Source organism: Rhamphochromis longiceps, linkage group LG18 (genome assembly GCF_057381845.1).
Source record: "Rhamphochromis longiceps isolate RC_006_pf linkage group LG18, R_longiceps_female_GT1.1, whole genome shotgun sequence".
In the NCBI taxonomy this organism is placed as follows: domain Eukaryota; kingdom Metazoa; phylum Chordata; class Actinopteri; order Cichliformes; family Cichlidae; genus Rhamphochromis; species Rhamphochromis longiceps.
Genome location: NC_140574.1, coordinates 26,658,595 through 26,683,477, shown reverse-complemented (window position 1 = coordinate 26,683,477; position 24,883 = coordinate 26,658,595). Strand labels below are relative to the sequence as shown.

General features: G+C 43.2%; 2 protein-coding genes across 5 annotated transcripts in view; one reads left to right on the top strand and one right to left on the bottom strand.

The window, feature by feature from the left end:
* LOC146648497 (low-density lipoprotein receptor-related protein 8-like) overlaps nt 1–24,883 on the bottom strand; it is an 88,943-nt gene that overhangs the window by 16,877 nt on the left and 47,183 nt on the right. For all 3 annotated transcript variants that reach the window (XM_085390387.1, XM_085390386.1, XM_085390385.1), the window contains exons 5-9: nt 18,139–18,528; nt 14,209–14,331; nt 7,736–7,858; nt 1,154–1,273; nt 504–629 (exon numbers count right to left, since the gene is read on the bottom strand). In XM_085390387.1, coding sequence (XP_085246513.1) covers nt 504–629; nt 1,154–1,273; nt 7,736–7,858; nt 14,209–14,331; nt 18,139–18,528 — 882 coding nt within the window. The remainder of the gene's footprint in view (nt 1–503; nt 630–1,153; nt 1,274–7,735; nt 7,859–14,208; nt 14,332–18,138; nt 18,529–24,883) is intronic.
* LOC146648499 (uncharacterized) lies at nt 8,915–12,031 on the top strand. 2 transcript variants are annotated; one of them, XM_085390393.1, is made up of 4 exons: nt 8,915–9,117; nt 9,205–11,193; nt 11,237–11,340; nt 11,383–12,031. In XM_085390393.1, exons 2-4 carry the CDS (start codon nt 9,407–9,409, stop codon nt 11,505–11,507), a joined length of 2,016 nt encoding a protein of 671 aa, XP_085246519.1. In that variant the 5' UTR covers nt 8,915–9,117; nt 9,205–9,406; the 3' UTR covers nt 11,508–12,031. The 2 variants fall into 2 exon arrangements, with proteins under 2 accessions (XP_085246519.1, XP_085246518.1); XM_085390392.1 differs by having other exon boundaries at nt 9,205–11,340.

Sequence of the window (24,883 nt, the reverse complement as noted above, 5' to 3'; positions counted from 1 at the left end):
TGGAGGTCAAAAGACATCAGCTGACTTTGTTCTCCACTAGTCAAACAACTGTTATCAACAAGCTGAGCGGGAGGCTGGATTAAATTGGTGTAATTAGCCTCCACCGTGACTCAGCCAGGTACCCCTGAAGAGTTGCTATACCTAATTATAAGTGTTCAGCATCACTAAACATCAGTCTGTCACTCGTGAAGCGGTCTAATGGGACAGGACCCAGAGGACAAATTCGGTCTGAGAAAAACAGAGCGGTTGCCTTGGTGATGTGATTTTTGTTTTATGTGTACTGTTATGTCAAGTGCACAAACACCTGCAGAGAAATAATAAGAATATAACAGTTAAAAGATGTTTCCTGGTTATGACAAGAGGAGGGGTTAACAATGTAGTACAGAAGAGAGTGCGGTGCAGTGTTGACGCATTTCAGTATCTGAGAAAATGTGCTGTTTACCTGAGGCACAGGTTCAAATAGACAGGGTTAACTTAATTCCTCTTTTCTTACTGTAACTCACCTTCTGCTTTGCAGGTCTTAGTGACCGGGTCCATCTCGTATCCTTCGTAGCACTCGCATTTAAAATCCCCTTTGTAGTTTATGCAGATCTGGCTACAGGCATCCGGGTTCTCGCACTCATCGATATCTATAGGGATGAGAGGATTATCAATCAGCTGAGAGACAAAAACAGTCAGACAGTGACAGCAAATCACTAATAATCCCTTGTGAGCTGTGACAGATGAGAGTGGAAACTAAATTCAGGAAATGTAAATATAGAAATTCTTTTCAATGACATGACTACAACAGGGAGGTAAAAATGTACATTTTATGGCTGGAATTTTTGCAGTTTTAGGGAAGAAAGGAGTCAACAGGGAGGCAGGGTGGATCCCTGCTGACATCTTTTGACCTGATTCTTCTCTGGGTGTGATGGCGAGCTGCTAAAATGATAGGAAGGGTGTGAAGGACATACTATAAGCATGTGTGACAGGAGTAAGACTGCACAACCTCCCCTGTGGGAGCGATGGGCAGGGAACAGAGATGGACAGCATGAGAGCTGCAAGCTGCCCAAAGCGGTACACTACACAAATGCACAAACAGATTTATACTGGCTTGGTCAGCAGCCAGCCTGCCACTCTGTTTCTGAAAAACACTTTATATTTCTCTATTTACCTCCACAAGTCTTTTTGTCTAGCAGCCGGTAGCCGGTAGGGCACCGACACTCAAAGCCAATTGGTCGGTCCACGCAGACATGGGAGCACCCGCCATTATTGATCATACACTCATTCAGTCCTAGAAGACAAAGAAAAGGAGACAGGTGTCAAAAGCAGCCGTTCATTTAAGAGGAAGGTCAGGCAGTAGGTCATAGTTTCTCATCTCATTTAGGAAAGGACTTTTCCTGCTCAACTATTACCCTGTAGCATAATGACTTGTCATGTTTTTAAAAGATAAATAAGTATGTGTGGCACACGGGTGGCAGTAATCTCTATGATATCTCAGCTTCTGTACTCGACTCTTTTCCATCTTTTTTGAATTCTTATCAGATGTTCTCAAAAGCAGAAGAGGAATCAAAGCGACACGCAGGCATCACACACGGCAGGCTTATAAAGCTTGAGAATCAGGTCCATCTGCAGGGATGTGAAATATGTGTGAAGAGGGGATTAAAGCTGTGAACTGGGATTTTAAGACGTCCCACAAGGGTCTATCACAGGAGGGAGGGAGCACATCTAAATTAAACAGGTGCGCTGCCTGCATCGGCAGGATCCTAAAAATGACAGAAGCTGAAAAATAAAATGTGAAAACACAACAAACAACACGCTCTCTTTTAAAACTAGGTCAAAGCAGCTGGCACAGACAAGGTGGGCACACAGTAAATTAGACAGAAGTAGTTAGACGTAATTGTGAAGCATAAAATATTTTAACCTCATAGCAAGAAGAAAGCAAACATCACTGACTGACACTTCAGGTTCAGGTACTTAACCTCGTCTAAAATTTATTGAATAAATCTGCAGGTAGCAGTTTTGTATCATTTGACTGCTGAACATACATTAATTATTTATATAGCTCTTTTATTCATGCTAGATTTGATAAAAATCTGTTAACTGAGCGCATCTTAAATGGAAGCTTAACTCAGTAAAAGCTAAGATAAAAGAAAAACATTTAAACAGTGCAGAGTTTTTCAGAATAAAGTGAGGCTCCACAATCTACAAAGGAAAACTACAATCTTAAATCTGCCAACAGTTTGTTGCCCAGTCTACACATTTCACTCCAGCCAGGTAGCTTTATGTCATGAGTCAGTGAAAGAAGAGCCACAGCAAACTCCCCACATAGACAATCACTGGTTTCAAAATGAAGCCGTAGTGCTTTCCTTTGAGTGAGCCAGTGTGATTAGCGTGTATGTTATTGTGCAAAAAAACGTAATGTAATGTTTTGTGTTCAGTTTTATAATGACACACTCAGTGTTGAGCCTCCCTAGCAGTGCAGAGGAATCTACCTGGCTGCAAGCATTTTCCATCCCCTAAAAACGACCCTGAAAGAACTCCTACAGGGACAGTTCCTGCAGCACACACACAACACACACAAAGGCCTGAGCTGCCCTAAAACAGCCCTCGAGTTCCTGGAATATTGCCTAGTCTTATAATCCAGTATGTGGGCTTTGCAAAGAATTTCATTGTGAGAGGGCACTTGCAGTGTTAAATTGCATACTTTTCTATTGCTAATGTATTTCATATGTGAGTGAATGTTTTCATGCAAACTTCATGGTGTTTTTTGTTTGGTTTTTTAATGTGCTGTGAATGAATACAGTTTTGGCCTGGGTCTTGTGTGTGTTTTGAGATTTTGTTCTGGACTCTTTTCATTCCTTTGGATTTAAGAAATATTCACAATCAAGCTCTGTATTGGTTAGTCTCGAGTTTAGTATTCTCTAGTGTCTCTGAGGGTTTTTTTTTTTATTTCTGGTTCTTGTTTGATTATGTTAGTTCGCTTTCGTGTCCAATCCATCCAAGTCTCATCTCTGTGTTGTCATCAGCGTCTCGTATGGAAGTCAGTCTTTTCTCTGTGTTTCATTACCCTTTTTGTCTCCCCAGTCGTGTCACGGTGTCTGGTCTCTCCATGCTTGTCTGCTTTCACTGTCATAGGAAGTTCATTTGTCTTCAGTCCTGTTTCCTGTGTTTCAACATGTGTCACCGTGTCGTTTTAGCTCCCGTTCCTGTGTCCACGCGCCTTAATGTGGGTCTCAATGTGGGTGTGTTAGGTCCTGTTTAATCTTGACAGTCATGGTCGCGTGTGTGTATGTGTGTATGTTCAGTTTTGCTTTCCATGTTTCATTACTTAAGATTCTGTTCAACTGTGCTCTCAGGTGTGTCCACTCTGCTCTCTACTCCTATATAAATACTGTCTGCATCACCCTCTTGGTATATGCGTCTGTCAGTCTGTTGACTTGTTCATAATCTTCATAATCTGTTCAGCAGCTAGCCATGATTGCCATCTCTCTGGTATTTGTTTTTGGACAGATAGTGTAGGTCGTGTTTGGTTTTGTTTTTAGATACATTGTGGCTGAAAACAGCTGTATGCAGCAGCCAAAAATCGTATGTGAGCAGTGAGAATGAACCAAAACACGGAAGCTACAGGAAAACATCAAAATAAAGAGCTAAAACACTTTGAAATGCTCTTTAGTGCTGAGTGGAGCAGGGCGATATGACCAAAAATATTTATCACGATATACATTTGAAAATTTGCGATAACGATATAACTGACAATATAATTGACACTAGACAAAAAACGTTACGACTCCACAACTTTATTAGTGCAAAACAAACCATCAACGTATTTTCACTTAAACAAGCAGCTGTTTTTTATGTGCATTAAAGTTATATAAAAATTTAACAGTGCAAATGCAAATTATTTGCTGACAGTTTAACCAAAAGGCGTTTCCAGTGGAAATTGGCCGACATATCCTCAGCATAACCATGTATAATATCCACAAAACTTAAAAAGAGGATATACACACACAATACAGTAATATTATGTTGAGGCACAGCACGTATCACCCCGCGAGGCTCCTGCCTACAATAGCCGTAATGCTCCGACAATCCATCAAGCGGTGCGGGTTCGTAGCTTAGCAAAGTCGTACTGAAACATTTGACAGATTTTCAAGCGCCGTGTACGACATAAAATCGTTTCGAGGTCAGTAAACACCAGAATTCATACGTAAGGCACACGGGATTATAAGGGGCACTGTCGATTTTCAGAAAAATCAAAGGATTGATTTTAAGTGTGCAGTATTTCCAAAAAACACGGTAATAACGACGGCCCGCTAGCATGCTCTACCAAAAATAGGGCTTTGTTGTGTATCTGACGGACGAAAGCTAAACCAGTTCCACACCACTGAAGTTGCAGCATTTTTACACACCAGTTCTGGTTCATCGTTTCATTCAACGATCCGCTTTCGCCCTTCTCATTCTCTGTCGCTGCCATGCTTTTTCCACCATGTGCGTATGAAAACAAAGGCACTGCGCATGCGCGTTTTACCCATATTCTATCGCGATATTTCATTTTCTTATCGTTGCCCAACATTATACCGGTATTACCATGAATGGTATGATATGGCCCAGCCCTAGTGCTGAGTTGCTTGAAAAATTTATCACTGCAAGCATCACCCTGACTTGCAATAAAATATCTGAAAGTGATGTCTGGGAGCTGTAGTGATTATCTATACAACACAGGGGTATCAAGTTGTGTAAGACCTTTGTACACTGTCAAGTCGAAATTTTTCTGTTGTAATAAAAGTCAGAAATGGTTATCTATTCAAAGACTGACTGAAGGTAAACTTTGTGGAGAAATGCTCTCTTTGTGTGACTGCCAGCAGACTTTAAGAACTGCAACCGGCTGCATTCAATTCCCCTCTCTAACTCAGCTGGATGGGTGACAGCAATCTGCCACTCACAGTGGCAACTACTCTCATTCTGTCACTTCTGAATTGCCAGCAGACAGAGGAAAAGACCAAATGAAGCTGCATTTGAGGTCTCACCCATTCCTGTTTCTTTGAGAGGGGCAGGGTGGGTAACAAAGAAGAGAGAGGCCCTGTCAGCTTTTCTCTGACCATCTCAGGCAGAATTTAGAGGTCACTTTTTCCAGAAGACAAACATGACGTCTTTCCTTTCCCCCACCTTGTTTCTCTTCTCACTCGCTCTCCCTGGTAGCTCAGTTTGTACTCCCTATTTTCAGCCATTCCTCTAAGAGAATGTGATGGAGCAGTGTTAGGAGATGAATGTGTGCTGAGTAATGGGTCAGTAATGTGGTAATATGTCATTATTTCTAATGAGTTGGGGAAGATGCAGAATAGATTTGATTGAGCGTGGAAATGTATTGTCTTTATTCTCCCCGAAGTAAGGCTGATGCGGCAAATGCAATCGCTCTGAACATCGAGTAATAACGTGTGTTTGAGTGCAGCGGGGTGTATCTCTATTTGTTTTCTGTCTGTGCCAGTTGGCCTACATATTGGGAGTAAATGGTCGAGAGCGCGGAGTGATGAAGTAGGTATGTGTGGACATGCTTTTAATGAGCTGACAACAAGACCTCAGTTGAAGGAGAGAGGGAGAAAGGTGGAGGTAGATAAGGAAGAGGAGAGAGAAAAGTGAGGACACAACTCTCTGGAATATTTGCTTCACTCGTGTAATTTCCGTCTGTGGCAAAGGTCAGTCTGTTCGGTCAGCTGTCACTCTTCAGTCTAAAGTTTAAGTTTCTCGGAGGAAATATAATTTCACGAGAGTAAATCTGCCTTTAACTCTCTCATGTCAAAAAAAAGAAGAAAAATAACTACTTTTTTATTTTAATTCAAGCATCACCTTCAGTTCTTATAGTCTCTAGTTTAAGTCCAAGGGAACGGGAAGTAAAGAGGGGCAAAGGACCACTGGCCACCCAGCTATCCCAGTGTTCCACATTATTTTTAAACAACAGATCACAATATTCCTATATTAATCATTTGCCTTGACTCTAAAGCCATTTTCACTTCATGCAGTTGGATCAGACATTTACTGATCTTTACCCTCCCAGCTGCCCAAACCAAATTACACTATAACTGCACTAATGTGTGAATAGCATAGCTAATGGTCAGGTGCATTCACTTCTAGGCAGCTCTATTAATACAAATGAACTGGGAATGGCTTTGTCTCCAGAAGCAGAGAGGGTTGTCTAGGGTCAGGGGTTTAATCTCTGGCCCTATTCATGTTGAAGTGACATTGGTAAGATACTAGACCCCACGCTGCCCCTGATCCATCCATTGGTGTGTGAGCATGGGTATGACAGATACAAGTCTTTAAAGGCATAGGCGTAAAGAGTGTGATTGGGTAAATGGCAGTAACAGCCAATTTAGGTCAAAAGGACTATTTCCTGCTGTATGCTACAGTCATGTGAAAAGTTTTCACCAAAGCCAATGTAATCTAAGTTCCCCTATTAACTCCCCCTTTACAAAACATCTGGAACAATATCCTATGGTCAGATGAGACCAAAGTGGAGATGTTTGGCCATAATACACAGCACCATGTTTGCAGAAAACCAATCACAGAATATCAGCACAAACACAGAACCTGGGCATCTTAAAGTCATTTAGTCAACCATGAACTTCTCTCCTCTGCCAAATTTGTCGGCGATGATGTGAGAGACTTGAAAATCACACAGAAAACGATTACTTCCAGTTATTGGTGCTGAAGGTGGTTCTACAAGCTACTGAATTTTCTTATGTTTTCACAAGAATGCAAGACAATGTGAGACAGGACTACTGTGGAAAATATACAAGAAAATTCAGGCTAAATAAAACAAGTTCATATTAAAAACAGGAACAGCCTTCTCTTTATGAGAGAGGATGGCTGACACGCTGCTACCATTTTCAGGGTTTGCATTACTGACATTACATAGCAGCTGGTAAGACTACACACCTCTGGAGCGAGTAGCAGCGCACCTGCCCAGTATCTAGTAAGGTTCCTGGCTAGCCCCCCCCCTTGCTAAAAACCAGCCCTAGAGTGGCGCGGCCACGTCTGCAGCCTGTCTGCAGTTCAGGACACAAGCATTTCACTGCATGTTCACTATGTGTTGTATGTCACAAAGAAAATTTGTATTTATTTGACCAGAGATTGTGTTACTGTATCGTTAAGCAACAAAACCAACCAAGACATTTCATGACTCGTTTTTATACTCTTTTGTCTTTTGAGATTAACTTAAAACATACGCAGGACAGTGGCCCAGGAGGTAAAATCAGACTGTATCAGCACTTCCAATCCCTACCTCTCCAAACACTGCTTTTTATTTATTCATTGCAATTACACCTTTGGTTAAGAGATGAAGGTAGAGAAAGGAAGAGAGATTACCATAAAGCAGATGGACTTTCTGCAGTTTGATGGTAATTAGTACATGCAGGCTCTTGTTCTGATCATCGAAGGCTGCCTCTAATTTGACTGTGCTTCTGCATGCTTTGAAATGCAAGGTAATAGGAGGGAGGTAGTTGCACTTTGTTATGGCAAACATGATTATGCAGCTAGATTAACTGCTTGAATCCATTTACAACAGATATGTACATGCTCTGTCACTGCACGGGGCTCAAACGATGGCACACAAACGGTAACAGACAGCTCTGTTATTTTGGGAGCTGAATGTTCCCTCATTTGATACTGCTAGTAATCAAAGAAAACCATTTCATATTCAAGCAGAGAGAAGTAATAAATTCAATTTTTCTAAGCAAGCTCGTCGTAGCCATCTTACCGCATTCTTTTTTGGGCTCGTCTGATCGGTCCTTGCAGTCCTTCACTGAGTCACACACCTTGGAGCTGTCAATACATTCTCCATTCTTACATAGAAACTTGAGGGGTCCTTCACATTTCGTGGCTGGAACAGGAAAAAACCAAAAACAGATCACAATCCACACTAGACACTTCATGAAACTTTATTTCATTTGCATACTCATTCAGAGCCTTGTGCATCAACAAGTGTGAAGTCAAATTAAATATTTCCAGTCGCTGAATTACTGAAGACTCATTTGAAACCAGACGCAGCAAATATTCATATTATGCCCCACATAAAAAAAGTTTAAAAAAAAATATTATAATACCTACATTTTAAATTTGGTCCTGTTTCACAGTGCCAGAGTTTAATTTCCTGCAGTTTAATTTTGCACTACGTTTTTAAATTATGCAACACAGTCAGATGAGGGAGCGGTAAAGAAATTCGTCCACAATAAGCACTGGGTTGGATCCACACAATGTAACACCAGCTGCCATTATAGCAAATGATTCATACTCATGCAAGTTTCTTTGAAGGATATTTCTTTCCATGAAATGACAGCCAATTTTTCACACTGTGGTCTGCATATGGAGGAAAAGCTGCTGAATAGCCAAATACTGTACCTTTCCTCACTGTGTTGTTCTCTGTTTTCTAGTCAGAATGATTTATGTGCAGAGTTCAAGGTTACAAGGCCAGAGGAAATTTGCTCTTAGCTCATCTCCAAAATTTGAAGCCAGTCACAGAAGTCTGATATGGAAAGGAACAACTTGGAATGGACTTCATAGTGAAATGAAGGAAAAAAATGAAATAGAAAAGTGAGTAAAAGTTGATGTGCTGTGAGCAAACAGTGACCTGGAGGGCTGAAAAATGAAGAAAAAGTGGAAGTACCAAAAGCTGCAGTTGCTCAAATCCCCACTTATGGTTGGTTCCATAAGTATGGCAAGCTAGGAAAACATGCTAATTGTATTAGTGTATGTCTATAAATTAGATCTGTATTCATTACATATGAAGTGAATTATTTTAAGACTTTGTTTAAATGTTGATGATTACTGTCAGGGTCCTGGGACTGGGCGACCCAGGATCCCTGAGCAGTTATGTATTATATTATTATTATTATTATTATATGTATTTTGGTATTGCTGCTGCTCTCCTCCATGATTGTAGATGTGAGTGTGTGTGTTTATGTCTGCGGGGATGCTTGGAGGATGGAGCTCAGCCACCTGCAGGCCTGAGGGGTGTGGCCCTGCGGAAGGACTGGCCACACCCGAAGCCACACACCTGCCGCTGATCAGGGCTCGTCGGGGGAGCTACTTAGGAGAGTCTTGGAGCGCCCACCGACGCGGGATCATTGCTTGGGACTCCACGTTAGTTACCCAGTTTAGGTTTTGGTCGTGTAGTGTATGCCTGCCATTGTTCAGTGTCCTGACTGCTGCCGCTATTGTTTCCCGCAGGAGGAGCGTGGAGGGCTTAAGGAGCAGCGAGCACCGGGAGTGCAGACACGGGAGCAGAGAGCACTTGGAGGACACGACACGGGAGTCTGGGGAGAAACACGGGGATTTATTGTTGTTTGATATCACCCTCTGTAAATAAACACTGTCTATACGTAGAGCACCGCGCCTGGGTCCTCCTTCCCCACTCCTTCCACGGTGTGCCATGCCACACCGTGACAGAATGATCCCGTCACTTATGGACCCAGCGGTCTCCGAGGAGAGGCTCAGGAGGGAAATTATGGACAAAGTGTACCGCATGTGTGACTTATGGTGGGAGAAGCCTGCGGAAGGTTTGCGTCACGCCGTGGAGAGGCGGCTGCAGGAGATGCTTTTTAAATTCCCCTGGCTGGTGGACTCCCTTAATGCGGTGGTCCTGGACTTCCTACTTTCCACCCTCCACCTCCACTCTCCTCCTCAGGCTGCCCACCAGCTCGGACAGCTGGTGGATTCACTGCCTGAGACGCCGGCCCCGACACGGAAACGACGTTCGCGCCGCCAGCGTTCCTCACCGCAGCTAAATCCACAGACATCTCAACAGCCGGCTGTGGTGAGTCATATGGACAATTCATCGTCACTCACCTCAACTGTTTACTCTGGGGCTATGTTTATACGGTCAGCTGCCCAGCCGGTAGCCAAAGCGCAGCCCGCGGCCCAGCTGGTCGCTGTACCTCAGCCTATCGCCCGGCTAGTGATCCAGCCGTCACCTGCTGAATCATCCCCCGCGACATCTACCTCACCGCTTACCGTTTCATCCTGTTCACCATCCACATCACACGCTCAGCCATCTTCTCCACCAGCAGCAGCCTCCATTCCACTGCCCACTCCAGCGGCCTTGTCCGGAGAGAGCGACCTCACCCGCGTCCAACGCCTGATGGACTGGGTAACTCACACCACCAACGCAAGGGCAGGAGTGGTGGGGTTAAACGCCATCGAGGCAATCCTGGAGGGAAACCCCTACCTCGGCCAGCTCAAGGGAGTTTCCGCCTGCCTTTGCACCCTGCGTAAAGCCCGGGGGGTAGTGCAAGCTCGGGAAACCTCAGACTTCGTCCAGCTGCAGCAGGAGCTCAGCATGCCCGAGCAGGAGCAGCTCAGCGAGCAGGAGCAGCTCAGCGAGCCGGAGGAGCTCAGCATGCCCGAGCAGGAGCTCAGCGAGCGGGAGGAGCCCGCGTCGCCAGCTGTGGAGCTCAGCATGCCCGAGCAGGAGCAGCTCAGCGAGCCGGAGCAGCTCAGCGAGCCGGAGGAGCTCAGCGAGCCGGAGGAGCTCAGCGAGCCGGAGGAGCTCAGCGAGCGGGAGGAGCCCGCGTCGCCAGCTGTGGAGCTCAGCGAGCCGGAGCAGCTCAGCGAGCCGGAGGAGCTCAGCGAGCGGGAGGAGCCCGCGTCGCCAGCTGTGGAGCTCAGCGAGCAGGAGCAGCTCAGCGAGCCGGAGGAGCTCAGCGAGCGGGAGGAGCCCGCGTCGCCAGCTGTGGAGCTCAGCGAGCAGGAGCAGCTCAGCGAGCCGGAGGAGCACTGTGAGCCGGAGGAGCTCAGCGGGCTAATGCCGGAGGAGCTCAGCGAGCCGGAGGAGCTCAGCATGCCCGAGCAGGAGCTCAGCGAGCCGGAGGAGCCCGCACCGCCAGCTGAGGAGCTCAGCGAGCCGGAGGAGCTCGGCATGCCCGAGCAGGAGCTCGGCGAGCCGGAGGAGCCCGCTCTGCCAGCTGAGGAGCTCAGCGAGCCGGAGGAGGAGCTCTCGCTGCCGGCCGAGGAGGTCAGCGGACCGGAGGGACCTCCACGTCTAGCGCGGCCTCCTCGCCGTCCACGTCCGGTGCGTCCACGTCAGCGATCGGCGCGTCATGGACCTGTTGCCACGCCTCGCTGTTGCTCACCGGAGCAGCGACGTTGCCATCGGACCCGTGGCAGGCCGCCGGAGGGGCAGCGCCGCCGCCACCGGACCCGTGGCAGGCCACCGGAACTGTTCCACCGCCACCGGACCCGTGGCAGGCCGCCGGAGGAGCAGCGCCGCCGCCACCGGACCCGTGGCAGGCCACCAGAACCGTTCCGCCGCCACCGGACCCGTGACAGGCCACCAGAACCGTTCTGCCGCCACCGGACCCGTGGCTGGCCGCCGGAGGAGCAGCGCCGCCGCCACCGGACCCGTGGCAGGCCCCCTGAACTGTTTTGCTGCTGCCGCCGGACCCGGGGCCGTCCGCCGGAGCTGCTACGTCGCCGCCGTTGGGCTCGAGGTAGGCCCCCTGAACTCTCTTGTTGTGTTGATGGGCCGCCTGTGACTGTTTGTGGCGTCTTTTCGTTTTCTTTTTGCACCGCTGCGGGATGCGCGGTCTGACTCTGAGACTGTGGACTGGGTCGGTTTGTTGTTTTGTTGTTTTTGCTTGTTTTGGTTCTGGCCCTCCGTCCTGGTTCCCCCAGCCGCCCGCCCTGGGTTGGTTGTGCTGTTTTTTGTTTTGGTTTTGGGGTCGTCGGGAGCCGACCCTTAGAGGGGGGGTACTGTCAGGGTCCTGGGACTGGGCGACCCAGGATCCCTGAGCAGTTATGTATTATATTATTATTATTATTATTATTATTATTATTATATGTATTTTGGTATTGCTGCTGCTCTCCTCCATGATTGTAGATGTGAGTGTGTGTGTTTATGTCTGCGGGGATGCTTGGAGGATGGAGCTCAGCCACCTGCAGGCCTGAGGGGTGTGGCCCTGCGGAAGGACTGGCCACACCCGAAGCCACACACCTGCCGCTGATCAGGGCTCGTCGGGGGAGCTACTTAGGAGAGTCTTGGAGCTCCCACCGACGCGGGATCATTGCTTGGTTTTGGTCGTGTAGTGTATGCCTGCCATTGTTCAGTGTCCTGACTGCTGCCGCTATTGTTTCCCGCAGGAGGAGCGTGGAGGGCTTAAGGAGCAGCGAGCACCGGGAGTGCAGACACGGGAGCAGAGAGCACTTGGAGGACACAACACGGGAGTCTGGGGAGAAACACGGGGATTTATTGTTGTTTGATATCACCCTCTGTAAATAAACACTGTCTATACGTAGAGCACCGCGCCTGGGTCCTCCTTCCCCACTCCTTCCACGGTGTGCCATGCCACACCGTGACAATTATGGCTTAAAGCCGGAGATGTGAAGTAAAGTTAAAGTACTTTTTGAATTTTTCTGCAACTGTACTTCTGTATCTGAGTATTTGGGGGGAGGGGTTATTTATATTTTTACTTGTTACATTTTTTTGACAAATATTTCTAAAACAGATTTGTTACTCTAGGTTTAAAACATTTGGGGGGGAAATAATCTCTAACATGCTCCCCTCACCAGTCCATGAAATGTAAAATACTGGCGACCGCCTTGTTCTTTAATGATCGTGCTCACAAACTTGGGTGGACACCAGCTTTTTTATTGCTGAGGGGCAAAATTTTACTTTTTTAATTTCACCCCATCAAAACTTTTTATTAATGAGTAAATAACAGCCTTATAACAATGCCAATTTGGACTGTAAAAATTAACAGCAGCCTCATTTGATCCAGACTAAGCATAAGATTTACGAAGAATTACATTTTTACTTATTTCACCACTATAGCCTTCAAAAAATGACAAAGGATAGCGTTTTAATAATAGATACAGACTGGTCTAGAAACAGGAAGTTCCAGGATGGAAAGTGTTATGATCCAGTGAATTTTATTATAAAGGTATAGGGGAGGGGGGGAGTGCAAAAGCTGTAAAATGAAATCAACAATAAGTAAGAAACTGAAGAAAGAAGGCAGCAGCAGCAAAGGACAGAGAAGAGAAGCTCAAAATCCTCAACAAGCAGCTTCAGGTATGCGCCCTCATTTTACGTCACAATAAACCATGTTTGATCCTAACAGCTTGTTTCAGACTGTTTTGCAGTTTAGTAGAATGTAATTTATAGTGTTTCCTTTTCTACATTTACAAAGAGTCAGAAGAAGAGGGCAAAGACAATCAAAGAAAGGAGGATAAAGAACAGATAACAATAAAGGGTGAAGACAAGGTAAAGGACAATGCAGGGAGACAATGTCTGAGAAACTGAAAAGATGGCACAATTAAAGAGGGGCAAAAAAGAATGGGTTAGGTTTCATCCTAAATCCTTACCACCTTTCCCCCTTCCTACCTTACCCACTCCCTCCTCATTCTGCCACTTGTTTCCCAGCCCTAACCCTTACCCCACCTCCGTTACTTTCCCTCTATAAAAATACTGTAAATAGTTCAATAGCATTCTGGTGAAATACGTTTAATTTGCTTTTGTGTTCATTTTTGTAAATCTTATTTATGCAAGCAGGAGTCTCATGAAATCAGTCCAAATAGTTTACATGTCTGTATAAACATTGTGCCTTTTAAGGGGATGTTTAGAGTGTCAGTCTTTGTTTTTGAAGGGTTCTGATGTTTCTAGGAGTGAGTTTTATAAAGTTTCACCTGCCTCTGTCTGCCCAGTGTCTATCTGACTGTTTAATCAGGAAAGTCAGTCAAGTTAACTTATCAAAGCAAAGCACAGCGTTAGCACAAAAGCTAATGCCAAACTGTAGTCCACATGTCCATCTTTCTAATCATCTTTGAATTGGACTTTTTTGAACACAATTTATTTTTTAAAAAGTACTTTTATATGACATTAATAGTTGTGATTCTTAAGGATTAGACTATTGGCTGTGATTCAGGCTTCACTGGCTTCAATGTAATCAGATTACTAATGATACTTGAGAATGAGGTGAAAAATATTTACAGCATTATTACAGAATAAATAATTTACAGTAGAAGCAAGTCTTGACTCAGTAAAACTACACAAATATTGCAGGTCTTTTAGCCAAAAAAAATCCTGGTGGGCTTATAAAACTGCTCGTGTTGAAAGGTATTTCACATAGGCAGACGTGCAAAAGGCAGAGACTGAGACAGATGCATGAGGGAAGAAGACGGAGGAGCAGACATGGAGGAGGACAGACACTCACTGCCAAACACAGTGACAGGTGAACCCACCGTTAACGCATCCAGATTCATCGCTGTGGTCAGGACAGTCGTGGACCTTGTTACACTGCTTGGTGCCGTGTATGCAGGAACCATCACCGCACTGGAATTCATCAGGACGACACGTCAACAGAGCTGTAACAGGCAAGAGATCGAAATTTTAAATTTGATTTTAATGACTTCAAGAGGAGCATAAAATCATGTGGTCGAATCCAATCCAAGACCAGCTGTGGCATTTTAATCACTCGGTTTCTCTCCACATTTGTGTCCCATAAAGAAGAGGAATTGCTTTAAAAACTTTTCTTGAAACACTGAAAAATATTGAGAAATGGCATATACTGCACTTCTATTAATTCACAGTGTGTGTAAGGCACTGCCGAGGACAGAGACAGTCAACCTGAGGGCGTGTGATGAATGATTTTCAATATAGTAACACAAAGATGGAGGCTCCAAGAAGCCACACCAAATTTTATTAATATCCCAAGCACAGACAAGCTTTTCATCAACAGTGCCCGGTATGCTCATATAACTCCCTCTAAACCGCACTAAAAAGCAATATATGTGACAGAGGGATATGATTAAGTGTTATCACAAGACGAACAGGACACAACGAGCCTAATGGAGCCAGGGATGCTGTAGTCTGGACACGCATGTCCAGACATGTATGCACATAGATATGATCATCCATGTTTCTGTGCATCTCTCAGGCAAATCTAGAGATTTGAGTGAGCAATAAACTGGTGGTGCATACTGGTATAGATACATGTGCATGTATATTCATAAGAGAGCAGAAGCAACAGTGTAAAACTGATGAATCACAGCAGGAGCATTTGTCCTCTGCTGACAAGCTGGAAGAAAATTCCATTTTTTAGGCAAAGAAATCCTCGTACAGACATAAGGGTGTGCGAATACACCAAAGGTGGTGAACATATGAGTTTAAATGTGTAGCACGGGAACTTGTGGACAAAGATGAGGTTGTGTCCCTAACCACCCCCAGCCTTCCTCCCCTCTAATGCAGATATTCTGTTGGCTAATAAAACATCAATCTCCTGTAAGTGCAGCTTATATGACAGACCACAGAGTGAGAGCTGTGCGTTTGATGTGTGCACCGCACATCTTGATAATGAATAGTGGGACTATCTGGGCTTCACACTCTGGCTTAGTGAGACAGGAGCTTCAGGGCTCCCCCATCCATGACCAGCTAATAGGAAAACCTGTCTTATCACAAGGCCCCATCTTCACACAGTGTTTATCAACAGAAACACATTCTTTACCTGACACATTTAGGAGGAAAAAACTCAATATCAACTCCCAGCAGAGAAGAAATCTGCTAAATGATAGAGCGTCACCTCAGAGGAGAGAAGAAATATTGCTGTTGAAGATTATCTATTCCACCATCTCAAAGCAAATAAACAAAAACAAAATATAACGTTAATTTAACAACTTCACAGTTTCTGGATTCATCTGAAGACGTGCAACATGTTTAATAAAAAGTGCCCACCTAGTGAATAGAATATTTGCAAAACTACTAGAGTTTATTCAGAATCAACCAAACTTAAAAAATAATCAAATCCATCCATAACCTCTGAGAATATATATGAAAACTGAATAGCAATTGGAAAGGCTGCAGTTGTACCCAAGATTCTAACGGTTGCCTTAAGCTGGATAAAATACTTCTGCTTATACAGACTTTGATAATGTAGTATTATTTTGTAATGTATAGCACTGCTTTACCACTGATTTAATAGTATACAATAAACCTATATACTTTAATATTGTGTATTAACATAAAATGAGGTAATTCAAGAAATCAAGAAATGGGTAGAGGCTGGCAATTACAATTTCCCGAAGTGGAAACATCATGCTTGTTCTGAGTTATTTTATGTTTTAATGGGTTTTTAGAGTTCCTCACCGCTCTCTCAGATTGTGTCTCATTCACTAATGTGGGTGTAGAAATGCTATTACCGTGTACCCCAGATAGGTCCACATTCAATATTACTGCTGGATTCATCATCATTAACTATACCAGCAGGAGTATGTTAGTGAATCAGAGTCATTTAAAATTGCTCGGTATGTGCTTTCTGTTTTCTGCAAACTGGAATGCCCTTATTTCTTTATTAGCTAGCAAATGCACCTTGAGATGTATCATGGAGTGAAACGTCTGAAGTTAAAGCTGTGAAAGTACAAAAGCCTAAAGCAAAAAAAGAATAATTTCATGAGAAAATAAAGCGAAGCAATCATGTTTGGGAAAGAAGACAGAAAAAGTACTGCTTTCAATTTTCTTTACTTAGAAGCGACAACAGCTGGACACAAGTAAGATTTGGGCTGCAGTAACTGAGGTGGATGCTGCATGAGCTGTGAAACAGCCAGTGACCTGATGACCACCAGGTTTCCTTTTTCTACAGAAAGCAGAAAAAGGTTGACATCAAGGTTAATGGAAAAGGAAGGAAGCAGGTGCAGGACAAGGACCGACTAAACTGTCAGTCCCAAGATAAGAAACTTACTACAATTATTGAAAAGACATGCATAAATGGGACATGTTTCATCCAACAAGGATGAAAGCATTTGTAATGAATGCGGTTTTGATATGCTAAGTATTTAAGCCTGAGGTACAATCCCAACTGTGTGCAAAATTAACTTTGTTTCTTCTTCTGTTTTGGCCTTTGAATTGGTGAAAACTAGTAGAGAAACAGGCTGCTTATTAAAATATGTAAAACTGTATGTACAGCGCTGATTGCTTTATTAGAGCACTTGTCAAAAAAACCCAGAAAACACAAATATTTAAAAAATCTGTGAAAAACTCGCTAGAAACATAAGAATTACTGAATTCACTAATCTATGAGTTTCTGGCTAGACTGACACATGTAAGTAGCTAAAGTGAATTTCTGTGTATAAGATGACAACAGATCTGGAACAGACGGCAGCAGATTTGCAATTTATCCCACACAGATTGTATGTAATTGCCAACTTGACCCTATTCAATCACAAACTGATAGCAGATTGACTCCATCTTATTACTGTCTTGATCCAGCAAGACAGCAATAAGATGGAGTCAGTCTTCAAAGTTGCTTTGAAGATGACGGCTGATTATAAGTGGCCGTTATTTATGTAAACATGTGATTCTGAAAGAGAGATTTCTGCATGAACACTTTTTGAATTAGACCTTTTGAGTGTCTATTCCTCTATGTTACACAGCATGGGACATTCACATTATCAAATTTAATGTGGCTGCTCTTGTCCAGTGGTCTTCCTGCATGTGTTCTCCAAGCCAATCAGCTGCTAGGCCCTGTTTTTTAATTCACTCTCATCTCTCACTCTCCCCATCTCTTGGCGCTCGATCTCATCCGGGTTCTCCAACGTGTCTCAACTAATGTCTCCATCAGCCATCTGCTAACTCTGCTTCACCACCAGATTCTGCACTCCAGGGGTTCGGCCACTATCTCCAACTTTCATCTGGAATTCAGCATTATTATGTCACTTCTCATCTGAGAATAAGCGCAAAATATGCTTCCATTTTGCATGCTTATATTTCTGCAATAGATGTAGCTCTTTTTTCTCCTTAATTATCTGTAATTAACAAACTATGAATATGAATGTATATTGCATTGTGGGTTTAACAGTGAACATCAAAGGCGCACATAAGCATTTCTGTATGCTAGCTGGGATGTTATACGTAGTTTATTCCTTTCACGCTTACATGTAATCTCTCTCAACCTTGCTACATATTTTATATGTGCCAAAAGACTTTCAGACAGTGCAGCGTTTTCTGTTATCACTGTAAGCTGAGAAGACAGCCTTGAATCGACATAGTTATACGCAGCAGAGAACATATATAAGCTACTGCAACATTAAAAAGAGAAAAAGGTTACATATGTAGGAGATTACAGTTGTTGGGAGACAAGCAAACACATAGAAAGAAAGGAAGCAGAACAAGACACTCACGGCAGTCTGACTCATCAGATTTGTCTTTGCAGTCAGGATCTCCATCGCACTTCCAGGTCAGTCGCACACACTCGCCATTGGCACAGCGAAACTCCCCACTGGTGCAGTTAGCTCTGCGGTTGGGCAGGTATGGGGCTCCATCACCTCCGCAGCGCTCAGGCCCCTCGTCTGAACTGTCGGAGCAGTCGGGGTCGCCGTCACAGCTCCACATGAGCGGCACGCACTCGGAGGTGTTACAGCGGAGGTGGTTGGGCCCACAAGTCAGAGGGGAGGTGCACTTCAGCTCATCGCTGCCATCGCCGCAGTCATCATCACCATCGCACACGTAGACGGTGGCTAAACATTTGCGGTTGGCACACATGAACTCACCGCTGGGACAGGCCTTGGCATCTGAGGACCAACAGAGACAGCAAAACTCACACGAGGGACTGCACGCTTGGTTCTCATGACAGTGAAGCAGGGACGGTGTAGCATTTATTATCAGATTGCAGTTTGTGCAGCAGAAACCGTTACCCTGTCTTCTCTAGCTGCTGAAAAGGAAATCTGAGGAATCTGTTTGAAGGCCGTTGCTTTTAATCTTTTGCAGACTGCCTTCACACAACATAAAACTACACTAAAATGCAATGCTTTCATAACCAGAGAACTGTACACTTTTAGTCAAATAAGTAAATATAAAAGTTTCAGGTCTTGCTACAGCTGCAGAGCATTGAGAGCAAGTAAGACCGAAGACTTATTGGCTTAAAGTCATTTCAAGCAGATGGGCACAGACACAGAAATAGTTTCCCAGACTGGCTAAAAGTCAATAACATAACAGAGACAAAGAGAAAGCTGGGAAGGATAACGGTGATTAGGAAAATGGTGAGAGGCTTTCTCTCCTACCTTTTCCAGGGTATTTTTTCTGTATCTAGTCATGTCTAACTGAAAGCACTCTGGATGCGAAGAAAGCCAGGGAACCCGCTGTTCGCCCATAGGTGCTCAGAGGCCAGCACGGGGAGAGGAAGGATTTGATATTCACACAAACCACAGGGAGTTCAGCTTTAACGCCAGTGCCTTTGGCTGCTGCAGCTGGTTACTGGAAAGGATTGCTGTTTTGCTACATTTTACACAGAATCAGCAAATTGTAAAGCTGTAGCATATTGTCACTGACCTGCAGCAGACACCGTGTATTTTTTGAGTATCAAGCATACATGCTATTTTAAACTATTACTGATCAAAGCAGGGGGAAGTTTTTAAATAGCTTCAGATTAAACTGCAGCATTTCTGCATCAAAAGTATCACTGCTGTGAAAGGTAGTGATCAGCTGAACAGTTAAACAATGCAATAAAACAGCATGAAAAGAAGCTTATAGCATAAAAGAGCAGAAATTAAACATCTTAATATACATCATGAAACATCATGAAACCACTGCTTCTCAGTTAAACTGGGTGAACACATCTTAAGCTAGCAAAAACACTGGATGCAAGACAGTGTCTTACTTACTATCCTACGTAATCACACCATATGTTACAATTACTATCTCTTCTTTTCTCTGCTAACATCACTGTTAATTAATTCACTGATATGAACACGACTGCCTCAGAAGCTTGGGAAAAAGCAACTGATGTGAACATAAGTGTCATGGATTCAGTTCAGCGACAGGGTTTATAGTTATTAATATTAAAGACTCTGCATCTGATTCTCATGTGTCTGCTTTCCCCGGTATGCCTCTGCCCACACTCTATACTAATTTGGCACTAAATAATTAAAGAGATTCAATGAACAAGTGCGTTATTACACAGGGGGAAGGCCATTAGCACTTTACATCAGTGCCCTGGTTGAATTCCAGTTGGGACAGAATTTCAAGATTTCTGAGCAACTTTGAGCCCACAGACCATCTGCTGATGATGTTGTACAAGGCAGTGGGTTTTAAATGATAAATAAATCACAGAGGGAACAAGCACTTCACCCAGTGGATGTTTAGTAAGATTTATTATACGATTTTCTTTTTATACAAGTAAAAGCAGAAAAGATCATTAAAAAATGAATTTGCAGCATTTTGTTTGGTTATACATCTCATGGTAAGGTCATTTAAATGACAGGCCAAGTACAACTAGTACTTATAGCACATTTCTACTCAACTATAGCACTCAAAATGCTTTCTACACACACACACACACACACACACACACACAAACAGGATCAATACACCAAATAGATCCATCGGGTGTCAGGACATTTCAGAGTTTAATATCTTGCCCAACGATACTTTGGCAGGTGGACTGGGGCAGCCAGGGATGGATCCAGATTGGTGGATGACCTGCTCTGCTACATTAGAGCAAAATAAATAGAACTGTCCTTTGACAATGCTGTCAAAGTGGTGCCTCCAGGTATACAATATTAACTGCATTCACTTCAAGGAGCTTTATCTCAGCTTTTTTGCAAGTTGAATTGTTTTGTTCTCCTAATTAGAATATTGAGGCATTGATGAGGCTAACAATAAAATATTGGCTTGGCATAGAGTTTTATACCAGACTCCCTCTATGATGCAACCCTCCCATTTAGCTAGGCTTGGAACCAGCAGTGGGAGCACACTAGCCTTTTTTGTTTACTTGACACAAACACGACGTTCTTGTTACGCATAGATGAACAGTGGCACCGTTTTGGGTGCATTTCAGTGAAATTGCTCTCTTTTTTAAGCACCCGGGTCAGACGCTTCTTGAAAGAGGCATCACTGCTGAGTGATGCAGATATGTTTACCTCACTTTAGTACTACAAAGCATGTTTGATTTTGCTCTATTACATTGAAGGGAAAGCAAACACATTTACAGACTATCTCCAAAAGTGTACAAACTCACACCAAAACAATTTAGATGGATAAACAGCACTACAGGCCAGAGACAAAATATATATACGTTTGATTTGGGGGTGAAATGTCCCTGAACCCTTTGAGGTCTAAACGTATCCTGTTCTATCAGACTGAGATTTTTTGTTTTTATTTTTTATTGTTTCGGAGTCATCAAGTCACTGAGGACTTTATACTATACTGGTGGCACTCAGCTACATGCTACCACTACTTTTTAATTCCTTTGCTGGGAGAAGCTTTCCTCTGACTACCATTCTGGTAGTCAGAGGCTGGCAGCATAACCCACTTAACTTCTTCTGGCAGCTTTGATGATGGGAGATTGTTGCCAGCGGCAACCAACGGCTCAGATGTAGTGGGAAGAAATGACTGGTCGCTCTACTCATGTTAGCATTACAACTGATAAGTGTGGACCGCATGTGTGTGTGTGCGTGCATGCGTGTAAGTGTGTGTGAGATGAGTCTGAGTGTGTTGGAGGAAAAAGGTGAAATGAAGTGTGAAAGGTAAGGAAATTATTTTGAGTGTAGGAAAAGAGGGGGAAAAAAGGGAAAAAATAAGAAAAGAGATGAGAATAAAGTCTTCCAGGTTTTATGTTAGCATGCAAAAGCTTTATATATTTTTATCTGTTGACACAAATACCTGTGACCGTGTCCATCACTTTCTATACAGCTTAATGTCCTCTTAGCTTTCTCATAGATATTCATAACTTTAAACTTAAGAGATGACTCAAACCTGTCAGCTCTGCTTAGAGAATTAAGGTTCACTGCAGCAAGGTGACTCAAAGACACACACATACACAAACTCACACTGCTGGCTAGTTCACATGGGTCACAGTGGCTCACCAGGGAAATATCTCAGTGACTGCCCTTTCCTGTAATGCCACACACATAATAACTGAACAACCACAGTTTTAACAACGATGGGGCAACCCTCTCATCCGGAGAAACAATCAGGACATGATATAGGGTACAAGATGGGAGTCAAAGTGTCCGTGTTATCGTTACTGCCTGAAAACGTAGGTTGACTGAGGGCCAATAGGTGAGGACAAAAGAGACACACAATGAGCACTGATACGAGACAAAATAGCCGCCGTTTGGCCAAATTGAAAACCTGTCTAGATTCCGATTAACAGAATGTAATTGTGAAGAAACTTTGTCAGTACAAGCCCCTTTAGATGTGTTAAATGGTCTTTTGTGAAGGCTTTATCTCAGTGTTACCCAGTTCAGTTTCACTCCAGGGACAGTGAGACGGCTGTGAGGAATGCAGGATTTGTCTGTTTGCTTCATACTGTCCAAGAAATGTTGAATTTAAATAAAGACATCAAGCGGAAAGATAACTGTAAAATAAAAAAAAATCATATTCATGCACCAGGCAGGCTACCCAAGCTGACATTTAGCACAACTGCAAACACACAGAAGATGAAAACACAGAACTCCAGACTGGTTCCAGTGCCTTGCAGTAGATCCCAGTTGACAGACATACTCAGAAAAATGCTTGGGGAGTAAATGCACATAAATCTTCACATGCTGAGAGTTGAGGCTACAGTCCAGCTTTCTTGCGGAGCCTCTCCAGAGTTACTGCTTAATGTAATGTTGATCAGGGAAAGCTTTCTCTGGTGAGGGCTAGATTCTACTTAATACATAATTCAGCATGTGGATGACTCAATTAGTAGGATGCCTCTGTAAGATTTACTTTTTCCAGTCAGCGGCATGCTATGCACTTCGTAAATTTCTACTAATAGCGGAACATGCGGGAGCTGACTGAGGAGGTTCCAGCTTAGTCTGTTTTGGAGGTACAATTTGCCTGCTTATAGCTCAGTAAATACAAGAGTTGGAAAAGAAGAAGCGTGTTCCTTGTGAGCATGCTCAAAAGTATAACATAACAATCACAAAATGGAAGTTTGTGTCGAAAGTATTTCTCACAACTTACACAGAATATCCAATCAAATGTGAGTTTGCCCCTCAAAGCATCTATTTTCCGAGTCATAGTGTGGCACAAGACAAACCTCACATGCTCTCTGCTTTTCAGATATTTGATCACACTATTAGATGCAGCTCCATGTGATTAATACTTTCTTTGTGAACCTTTTGGACAACCAAATAGGATGCTACAAGTGCAGTGAAGTTAATATGAGTTGATATGTGAGTACTAGAATGAGCTATTTTTAATTTTCTCCCAGTGGGGTCCAGACAGGGCTGCAGTATCCCAGCTCACTAAGTTTCTATTAAATGATTCACCAGTTAGTCCATGTAGGTTCATGTCAATAATTCAATAATAATGCAGTCTAAACAGAAACCAGAGCCTTTAAACGTAAACCGTTAAGAGTCAGGTTAAGTAAGCTTCACATCAGGTGCTTAGCTAGGTAAGTTTAGCAGGCTATGTGGCTTAGCCCCTGTGGTTGTCGCGCAAAATAGATGAACTCAATAAACTAACAGCAATTGTTTAAATTCGATCCAATTCAGTTCAATCAGACGCCAACAATCAGACGACCCCTGATGAGCAAGCACTTGGCGACAATGGGAAGGAAGATCTCTCTATTAACAGGAAGAAACCTCCAGCAAACCAGGGTCAGTGAGAGCGAGCTATCTGCCTGGTTGGGGGTGAGGGAAGTGAGACAGAACAAAAGACAAGCAGTGGAAGAGAGCCAGAGATTAATAATAACTAATTATGAGAAATAAAGATCCTGGACCTGGTGAAAGGGGATTTTTGGGCACTCAAACAGTGTAAGAACAGCTCTAAAGCAGCACCTAAACACATTTTGGTTTTGTTCAGAATCCGCTTAATCGGCTCCGAAAGTCTAATATGATCAGTGATGGTAGCAGAATTTGTTTGCACTTGGTGAATCTGTTTAACTTTGGATGCTCAGTGGTGCTGAAGGGGTTTCAAATCTTCAATTTATCGTTTAAAATATCCAATTATCGCATGTGCACTGAGAGATTTAGAAATATATTTGCAGCCCTGCTAGCTGAGCTGTTGGGAGCAAAATGTAACTGAAAATACATAGTGCTGATTAAAAACTTTTACTTTTAAATCTTTGAAAGGTCATGAAAAAGTAGGTCTTGACTGACACAGATTTAATACAAAAAACTAAAACTGTAAAACAAACTAAACGATCTTGATCTTCTGTATTAATATTCCAATATTATGCATGTTCTATTGTCTTTATTATCATGGTCATAGCGTATTTATGTATATACGTCTTTATGAATACTTCTTCCTTAACAAACTGGCCAATCTGAATAAAATTTTGTATGAACGTTATCACACATACAGTGATTATTAAAATCTATATGTAAAAAAAAACAAAAAACATCTATTTTACATCCAAATTGTTTTGACTTTGTTGTTTTGATATCAGTTGGAGGACAATGTTGGAGCGGACTATAATCTTTTGTGGAGTGGAGATGAGAACATTACTTTTACTTTTATTGCATTTTATTTTTTTTGAGCATGATGGTAAAGTGTAAACTGCGCTAGATAAACAACTGCATTATGCTACAAACACAATTTCAGCTCTTCACAGACATCTACACAAACAGCATGCTAACACAAAGCTAGTGAAGAATCCAGAGTGACATTAAAGCTCAGTCTATTCTTACAGCAGCCCAGCAGCCAAAGCTCTTTAACAGGTAAGAAAGGCAGTGATGAGCCGTCAGGCTTGAATCCTCCTTTTCTGTTTCTACAGTAGAATCACAGTGGAGATCGTTTTGAAGTCTCTTTGGGCTGGTTTTTGTTGTTGGCTTTGTGTTCAAATCTAAATACCAAGAGAAAGCTGGTATGTACGCTCTCATTAGGCTAGGTACAGGGATTTGTGGTGTTGTCAATAAAAACTTCTATTGTTAACTTGTAAATATGTAACAATGCATTTCAGTCTTGTTATGGAGTAATGTGAAAGTATGCAATACG

Excerpts from the sequence above, each read along its gene's own strand:
- LOC146648499 (XM_085390392.1), top strand. The coding sequence starts at position 9,407 with ATGCCACACCGTGACAGAATGATCCCGTCACTTATGGACCCAGCGGTC. Across the intron at positions 11,341-11,382 it reads CGCCACCGGACCCGTGGCTG|GCCCCCTGAACTGTTTTGCT; the intron begins GCCGCCGGAGGA and ends GACCCGTGGCAG.